Source organism: Lygodium microphyllum, chromosome 27, assembly GCF_053477565.2.
Source record: "Lygodium microphyllum isolate KBCC chromosome 27, Lygodium_microphyllum_v1.1.10, whole genome shotgun sequence".
NCBI classification, from domain to species: Eukaryota; Viridiplantae; Streptophyta; class Polypodiopsida; order Schizaeales; family Lygodiaceae; genus Lygodium; species Lygodium microphyllum.
Genome location: NC_141161.1, coordinates 117,477,463 through 117,487,192, shown reverse-complemented (window position 1 = coordinate 117,487,192; position 9,730 = coordinate 117,477,463). Strand labels below are relative to the sequence as shown.

General features: G+C 43.2%; 1 protein-coding gene across 1 annotated transcript; it reads right to left on the bottom strand.

The window, feature by feature from the left end:
- Positions 1 to 654: 654 nt before the first annotated feature.
- Positions 655 to 2,367, bottom strand: LOC148012751 (chaperone protein dnaJ 20, chloroplastic-like). The gene has a single exon (XM_087669468.1). The coding sequence runs from the start codon at positions 1,914 to 1,916 to the stop codon at positions 1,188 to 1,190; it is 729 nt and encodes a 242-aa protein (XP_087525594.1). The 5' UTR covers positions 1,917 to 2,367; the 3' UTR covers positions 655 to 1,187.
- Between the last annotated feature and the right edge of the window lie 7,363 nt (positions 2,368 to 9,730).

Genomic DNA, 9,730 nt, shown 5'->3' with positions numbered 1-9,730 from the left:
CCCCCCCCCCCCCCCCCCCCAACCCCCATCACATGAAAAATTTTAGGGGAGGGGGAGGGCCCAAGAGTCACATCCCAAACCCTTTTCAAACTTGAACTTTTCTTGGCATCCCGCTTGGGTAGTCACAACTTTCATGTCTGGCATCAAAAGTGAAGTCCCAAAATTTCTACCTACCTGTCTAGGACTTTGGGTTGCCTTGATGTTGTTGATCGCACTGCTTAAAAACATCTATAAAAATCCACAATCACTATGAGAACAGTTTTCAAAAGCACTTTTAAAATGCGTCTTTCATGAATGCTTAAAATGACAAAAAACTTTTAGTACCTCTACCACTTTCAGTGGGCTTCCATCTCTCCTTTAAAATGAAGAATTTTGACATGCTTTTGGCCCTTTGTTTGGCTTCAAATCTCGCTCTCAACTATATCTCATATGAGGAAAGAAATATACTTGTGTTATATCCCAAGGTTATAGTTCAAGAAAAAGTTTCATGAGTGTGCAATCCAAGAAGTAGGTAAGCATTCTTTTATGACAGGCACATTGATACAATCACTAGAATTGGAAAGGAGTATTGCTTGTTATTCCAAGATTCATCAACATAAGGATCAATCACTAGAATTGGAAAGGAGTATTGCTTGTTATTCCATAGGGGTACCATGTTAGTAATCTTGCACAAAGAGAATGTGCATTGGATACATGATGTATGACATTTGAAAGAATGATAACATTATTAGTTGGGTCTCATGAATAAGGAAAGTTGACATAGCTAGTAATTGAAGCTATATGCCACATAAAGAGTCAATAATTGAAGAATATGAGAACTCATTAAGGCTAGAGAGGTTTTAACTTGTAAAAGTTGATGTTGTCGCTGAAAGGTGAGAGCTAGCCGGGCAGACATCTATTTGAGTTGGTAAGAAGGTGATAGCTATGTACGTTTATCAAGTCAATATAGATCGAATGTGAGGGCTAATTAGGTAGAGAGACCTAAGTGAATAGTTGAAGCAAAGAACAAATGCTGGAGACTTTGGAACTTGTAAAGGGTGATCTTTTATGAAGTTGTGAGATCTAAATGAGGTTATTCCGGTTTATAGACGCTAATCTTGAAGCAACTCTTCAATGCAGGTCCAAGTATTCAAGAAGTATGCTCTAAGTATTCAAGGAGTATGCTCCAACACCAAAAACGTGGTCAGTTAAGATGCACAGCCGGATGATCTCACAAGGGAAGCCCATGTGCCCCTACTGCGTGGCCTGTATTTGAGACCAGCCAATTGGGACGCCCATGTCGCTCTGTAAGACTGGTGCCCACCTGCATCATGATGCGCGCCCGAATATGTATCAAATGGATGACAATATTCCGCAGGAAGCGATAGGCTCCGCCTAAGTAGCTGGTGATCGTAGCAAGCTCTTTGGACAGGGTCGGAGAGGACCTCGTATGCCTCGTGCACGCGGAGGAACAGCTGCGTGCTGGCTTCTCTTTCGCATGCGTTAGGGCATGTGTCAGGGTGGCAGCGCCTGGCCATCTGCCGGTAGGCGCTCTTGATCTCCGCCGCCTGGACGTTCCGCCCGATTCCCAGCACTTCGTACAGCGTCTTCTCAGGACCAGCGGCTGTCGGTGTTCGTACGTTACTGCGCACGCTACTGCAACGGATCACTCTCAAGGACCTCCTGGAGATCAGCTTGGGGCCGGACGGATAATTATATATAGCTGGCCGCCCTATACTGTGCTGCCTGCTGTGTGTATTCAATGTGTCGAACGTACTGCGACTGGCGGCGCTGGGGTATTGAGCGGGAGTGCCAAGAATACCTGTAATTCTGCAGACACTGCTATATAATTTGACTGAGGCACCGCTGTTACTGCCGGAGCTCTTATCCTGCAAAGTTTGCAGGTTGAAGTTGCTGCATGTTGAGGCGGCGGCCATAAACAGTACCACAGACCGGATTATGTTTTAACAGCTGAATGATCAGAGTTAACTCTCAACTACTTGTAATGGTCAATGAATGAAGAGTGTCTTTATTTTAGCGCAGCTGATGTATATTACTCCAAATACTAGCCAGATAGGCGATTAATGAGATGCTAGATGGGACATGCAATATTGCTATATTGATCGATAGGCAATGGCGCAGTGCTGATGGATATGTAGAGCTAATTGCTAGAGGTAATTCTTTCAAATTAGTTGGCTGCTGAATCTCTGGATCGGGATGTTACGATTGATTAATTGAGTTCATCCCGCGGAGTACTAAATCCGATAATCAAGTACGAGTTGTGGCGCTAGTCCTACGATTGCAACAACTACAGATCAGTATGAGCAGATCTAATAAGAAGCCTATAAAGAATGTATAGACAGAAATTTGGCACTCCACCGATCGAGAATACGCCATCCTTTAAAATCGAGGCTTACAAGGCCGAACTGCCGGCCCCAAACGAAAAACATACTTCTCTAATGATAATTGGACCAGCCGGGCGAGGTTCGCCGAGCGATCCAGCTTCACATGTCTACCACGTGGCCTTCAGCTTTGTTCAACGTGTTTTCCATTACAATAATCATCATAGCTATGTCCGTTCTGCGCGTCCTCTCCTGCTCACGTTTGGACTTGGTCATATTGTTAAATCTTCATATTTTGTCCTCACCTTCTGGAACTCTCCATATTGCTTGTCCTTATTCATTCTTCTTACCTCATCCGACCTTTCCTCTCATAGAAAACTTCAAACGTCAAAGCGTGACAAAGAGAGTTTTCCTAGCTTATGTGTATTCGTATTAATATTAAGAAAAATTTACATCAACGTGTGTATTTGTATTAATATTAGAAACAACTTACATCAACCATTGCAACATGTGGGCACCACCAACCTTGATTGGATAGCTTTAGTCAACAAGTTAGTTGTTTCTCCTAAAAGCTTTCAAGACTTCTCTATAAACAAAGCCATAATTACCTAAACTCCTAAACACAACCATTATCTATGACTTCACCATTGTTACATTCAAATTTTCCAAGATGGGATTTTTCCAAAACATTTATTTTTCTATAATCCAGATGGCTTTGTTGGCAACTGTAACGTGTCCACCTGTTCTCTTTAGGACATGTCCTAGCAGTCCATCGGAAAGGAGATCTAGAAAGCTCCGCCCGGCACTCCCATGGAATGTTATGGGGTTTGCGATCCAGGACCTTCCGCATCTGCCACCTAGTGGAATTATTCTGGTCGTTCCCACTTAGGATCGATGTGAATCAGAGTTTCCCCTAATGGTCATTTCCTAAACGGCAACTAGCCGAACCCCGAGCGAACTACTTTACGCAGAAATGCCAGGGCCGAAGTGGATTCACGTTGCACTTGGTTCAAGCAGCAGCAGCAGGAGCAGTAGCGGCAGCAGCAGCAGTAGTAGTAGTAGTAGTAGTAGAGAGAGAGAGACAGAGAGAGAGAAAGAGTCTTGGGAAGGGGGTTTAAGGTGGGCTTTATGGAGATGCAAGGGGGGAAAGGGGGCTTAAAGAGCCCCTTAGAAGCTTCCAAGAAGCTTCTAAGGCTTCTGACTACAACACAAGGGATGGAGATGGGAGTTTGATGACAGCGGCCAAACAAGGCCAGGCGGCGGCATTTTGGCGGCAATTTGCGCAGCGCAGCACAACCTCGACCACTCTCTCCTCATGTCGCAGCGTCATGATGGATTCTCCCTCCTCCACGCCTGGTCTTCCACAATCAGCCTCACTACCCTCGCTTCCCCTCCACCCCATAGAGGTGGTTTATATAGTTGAAGAGAGGGGAACCTCCCCCCTCCCCATGCGGCCTGATGCATGGCCCGATCCCCCCCCATGTCGTCCAGCTATGGTGCTGATGCACCCGCTCCACACTCCCTTTCCTCCAGCATGGCATTCGGCTGGGGAAAGAAGGAGTAATAATTTTTTTGAATTTTTATCCCCTTAATATCCTTTTAATCTCCTCCGAAGAGGAGGTTCACATCTAGATATGCGGGTTTTTAAACCTCGATCTTGTTTGGCTAGTGGAGACTCATGATACATCGTGTACCATTTAAAGATCACACCGTCTCTAACTTCAATGCGTGAATTGTCATTACATGGGACTCACGTAGACTCGTAATATTTTTCAACAGAAATATTACATTTTCTTCCCCTTGGAGGAATCGAGATGTCCTCATCTCGAGATAAACTGGGGATATTGATGGTTGAGAGTGCTTTCATCCACCCAAGTGGCATCCTCCTCTGGATAAACTTTCCACTCGACGAGGCATTCTCTCAAGTTTCTGGATCTTAGTTGTCTCTCCCTAACATCTAAGATCCTGTTAGGCCAGAGCTCAAGGACTCCTTGGCTAGGCATTACAACTTGTTGGTCATCAAGTACATGGCTAGGATTAGGTACATACTTCTTCAATAGGCTGATATGGAATACATTATGAACCTTTAGGTTCTCAGGGAGTTGCAATCTATAACCATTAGGTCCTAGGCACTTCAAGATCTTGTATGGTCCACAATACCTTGGACTTAGCTTCTTGCAATCTCCTAAGGATAGGGAACTCTTATTTGGGCGTACATGAATGAAGACCATGTCTCCTTCCTCGAAGATTCTATCTTGACGCTTCAAATCCGTGTATGCCTTCTGTCTATCCTTGGCGGCTTGGATGTCTTGTCTTATTGACTTTACTTGGTAATCCATCTCTTCCAACATCTGTCTTGAAGCTTCAACCCTCAAGGTTGGATCTATGAAATTTAGGGGACTTCGACAGTCATGACCATACAATGCTTGAAAAGGGGTCATCTAAATGCTTTATTGCTAAGAAGCATTATAGGCAAATTCAACCAAAGGCAAGTATTGAATCCACCTTTTTGGTTCACGACAGCAATGTACCTTTAGCTTGTCCTCGATGACTTGATTGACTCTCTCCGTTTGGCCATCGGTTTGGGGATGGTAAGTTGTACAAAAACAGAGTTGAGTCCCAATGGCTTCAAAGATAGCTCTCCAGAAGTGTGATGTGAAGAGAGAATCACGGTCACTAATGATTCTTCTGGGTAGCCCATGTAGCTTGAATATCTCCTTGATAAACAAGCTTGCAATGTCTGAGGCTTTATAGTTTGTCTTTTTTGGAATAAGGTGTGCAACCTTAGTAAGCATGTCAACCACAACCATGATGGAGTTGTATCCTCCATGAACTTGAGGTAGGCCAACAACAAAGTCCATACTGATGAATTTCCATTTCATTTGGGGAATGTCGAGTGGTTGTAACTTTCGTGGCATTTTGACATGTTCGGCTTTGATATGCTCACAAGACAAACACTCAGTGACATATTTCAAAGTGTCACCTTTAAGCCTCTCCCAATAGAAGCTCTTCCTAACTGCATTGAGAGTCTTAGCATAGCCACGATGTCCTGAGAAAGGGGAATCATGAGCTTCCCACAATATCTTCTGCTTAAGTGACTAGGTTACCGGTATACATAATTTCGTTCTATAGTAGACAAGTCCACTATATATTGATAGAGAATTCATGATACTTAGCCTATAGCTTTAGGTCCTGGTCCTTGATAGGGATCTCCCTTAGCATCTTTTGATAGGATGGATCATGGCATGCTTCCTCTCTAGCTAGCTCAAGTATTAGGTTGTTTGGCACGGACACCTTTCTGGCTAGAGATCAAGTTGTTGATGGATTTTGCAAAATTAGAGAATTAAGGAATACCTTGTGACGACTGAGTGCATCGACAACTACATTCTCCTTTCCCGGTCGGTATTTGATTTCAAAATCATACTCCTCTAGCACTTCAATCCACCAATGTTACCTCATGTTGAGCTCGTTCTAGGTAAAGGTCCACTTGAGACTTTTATGATCACTCACTACAGTAAACTTGTTACCCAACTGGTAGTGTCTCCAAAGCTTTAAAGCATGGATGACAGCTAACAGTTCTAGATCATGGATAGCATAATTCTTCTCATGGATCTTTAGTTTCCTTGAAGAGTATGCTATAGGATGACCTTCCTACATGAGCACACATCCTAAGGCAAGCGTGCTAGCATCAGTTACTACCTCGAAATCCTTACTGAGGTCTGGAAGTTTTAGGATAGGTGTTGATACCAAACTTTGCTTCAATCTATCAAAGCTGGTTTGTTGGCAGTTGACCATGCAATGGATGTTTACTTCTTCAGTAAGTCTATCAGAGGTGCTGCAATCAAAGCATAGTTTTTTATGAAGACCCTATACCATTCTATCAATCCAAGAAAACTACGTATTTCTTTGACAGTTAATGTTGGTATTGGCCATTCTAGAACATCTTTGACTTTGGTCGGATCCACTGAGATTCCTTCCGCTGATACAATGAATCCCAGATATTCAATCTGACGCTTGAAGAACGCACACTTCTTCATCTTAGCATAGAGCTTGTGTGACCTCATTGTCTCAAGGACAATCCGAAGTTAGGGTTCATGATCTTGTTCCTATTTGGAATAAACTAAAGTTTCGTCAAAGAAGACGAGCACGAAGTCATCAAGATATGGCCTAAAGATATCCTCCATTAACCTGTTGAAGGTGGCAGGCGCATTTACGAGTCCGAATGACATAACTAGGAACTCAAAGTGTCCATATCTTGTGTTAAAGGTCGTCTTTGGGATATCTTCTTCCTTGATCCTTATCTAATAGTAACCTGAGATAAATCTTGGAGAAGATCTTCGTACCCTGAAGACGATCAAGAAGCTCATCTATTCTACGAATATGGTACTTGTTCTTGACAGTTGATTGATTCAACCCTCTGTAATCAATACATAGTCGAAGCGTTCCATCTTTCTTTTTCTAGAACAGTACTGGAGCTCCCCATGGTGAATTGCTAGTACGGATGTAGCCCTGATGTAGCAGTTGCTTAAGTTGTTCCTTCAACTCAATTGCTTCTGGGATGGACATCCTATAAGGTCTTTTTGCAATTGGCATAGCTCCTGGCACTAGCTTGATCTTATGATACACTTCTCTTTGAGGCGAGAGTTCTGTCAACTCTTCAGGAAATACGTCGACGTATTCCTTTAGCCATGAAGATCAATCACTAGACTCTTGTTTCTGATCTAACTTATTGAGCTTAATCAAGTAGACAGGTAATCCCTTTCTAACTCCCTTTATAATTCGAGATGCTTTGGCCAATTTAGTTTTTGGCTTTCTAGCCTCACCTTGAGTTGTGACCAATTCCCCTTCAGAGTTTCGAAAGGAAACTTGGCCCTTTCCACAATGAATGTGGGCATCGTTTGGTTTGAGCTAATACATTCTGAGTAGACACTCATGGATACCTAGGTTCATGATTCTGAATTTGATCGAAGTCGTCTTTCCTCCCAGAAAGAATTTCACCTTAGCAGTTTGCCTGGTACAAGTAAGCTCACGACCATTTGCTAATTCCACAAGCAATGTAGGTGCTTCTACTGTGGCTATTCCTAATCTTCTTGCACAAGCTGGTGAGATAAAGGAATGTGTACTGCCACAATCAATCAAGGTCTTGAAACCTTTACCTTGATAGTCCGATGGTGTCTGAATCACCAAAAACTGGCGATTCGGCCCTTATGAAGAGCGGCATGGACTGTCGCCCTTTCAAACTTTGCTTCCATGGTCGGATCTTCTTCTTCGCACATTTTCCTATTGGAAACGCAAGCGGTTCTTCCTCTACCTCAAGTAGCGGCTCCCTGGCCACGGCCAGTTCCTTGGAAAGGTGCTTGGCGATGTCCTCCTCCAAGCTTGGGACATCGCCTCTTGAAATGATCGGGCTCGTTGTAGTGGAAACAACGAAGGTTTCGGCCAGTGCTTTGAGTAGGGACAAAGTTGTTGACATTATTAGTCCTTGCCTTCTTTCTTTGTCCCCGATTCTGACCTTGAACTCTCTTCATTTGAGACCTATATACTCCTCTTTTTGGGTCATTATAAGACCAAGTTTTGTTACCTCTTGGCCTAGCTTGCACCTCCTAAATTATAGGCGCAGCTCGAATGAGTGCATCTTGTAGATCTGATGGGTGCATAGAATCGAGACGGGTATTCACTGATGGGTTTAAAGCAGCAAAAAATTTTGACACCTGTTGTGTCATGTCCATCTGTGGCGCATACTTAAGAAGTGAGACGAATTTAGAGTAGTATGCATCAAGACTGAGTCCCAGCTGTTTCAGCTCGTAGAACTCATTAATTTTCTGCGTGCGATATGCATGTGGTAAGTATCTTCCTTGCACAACTTTCTTCTGTTTTTCCCAGGTAACATATCCTTTTGTGATCCCTTGATCTCTGCACCATTGCTTCCACCAAACCCTGGCTTCGCTGGTGAGCTTCAGCTTAGCAAGCATAGCTTGGTTGGCGGGTGCAGTACCAGCTGCTTCAAAGTAATCCTCTATAGATTCTATCCAAATCTCAGTATCCGCTTGGACAGTCCTACCTTTCCCGTCAAATTCTAGCAGCTTGATCTGCTTGAGAAGAAACTTCTTCTCCTAGATCACGACAGTACTTGATGTAGGAGGCGAACTGGGAATCTGTACCTAGGGTTGTGCCTGAATAAAGGATTCTTAACGTTATCACTCGCTAATCATTATGATTTATATTTCATACAAAATTTAGCTATCAACCAAGAATCCTAGCCACTTAACTTTTTATCAATTCTCATAAACGAAATAGACATTGATAAAAATAAGTCTTATTCCATTTATATGGGTCTAGCCCTTTCAGAGTACAATATTTCTTGGGATGGCAAAGCAACTGTTACATTTAGTTTGGGGAGAATAATATTATATTACATTTATCTACATGAACTGGATAATAGTATGGTTTTGGGTCATAGATCTTCAGGAATCGGTAAGTCATCGGAAGATTAGGATATCCTTACCTTTGGAACCCATTCTTCTCATAGCGCCCCAACACCTTGATCCTTCGACGGGGATTACACGGGTCGCTTCCTCATATACATATGAGTTCAGCTCAACCCTTCGACCTTCAATATGTAAAGTTGAGTTTATGTGAGCCTCCACAAAAATGAATAGCTTCACGATCTTCATGTCTTCCAACCACTTGATTCTCTTTAGGTTGGCTTAAAGGTATGCAAACCAGTGGGCAACTATGTAGTACATTCATGAGTCACCCGTTCATCTCCCTTCCACGTACAAAGGCAATGGATTATAAATACGGTCTAGGATGTTCATCATCTCAATCCTTTGTCGATAATCCAGGGAATGCATCGGGGTCATAAACATGACTCGGAATACTAAGAACCTATTCCATGCTTCATAATTCTGCAAGACAGCATTGAAAGTAAGAAAATGTTCTGAATTGCAACATTTGCTTTACTCTTCTTATTAAGATTTCTTTAAAAAAAATCCTTTGTCAGTTCGCTCTGATACCATTGTAACGTATCCACCTGTTCTCTTCAGGACACGTCTTAGCAATCCATCGGAAAGAAGATCTAGAAAGCTCCGCCCGACACTCCCATGGAATGTTACGGGGTTTGCGATCCAGGACATTCCGCGTCTGCCATGTAGCAAAAGTATTCTTGTTGTTCCCACTTAGGACCGACCTGAATCAGGGTTTTCCCTAATGGTCATTTCCTAAACGGCAACTAGCATCGAACCCCGAGCGAACTACTTTACGCAGAAATGCCAAAGCCGAAGCGGATTCACGCTGCACTTGGTTCAAGGAGAATGGAAAGCGAGAGCGATGCAAGGCTCGACCTCTCTGCCATAAGGCATAGTCCCATTCCGTTCCCCTAAAATAGCGTAAACTGGGACTATTGTAAC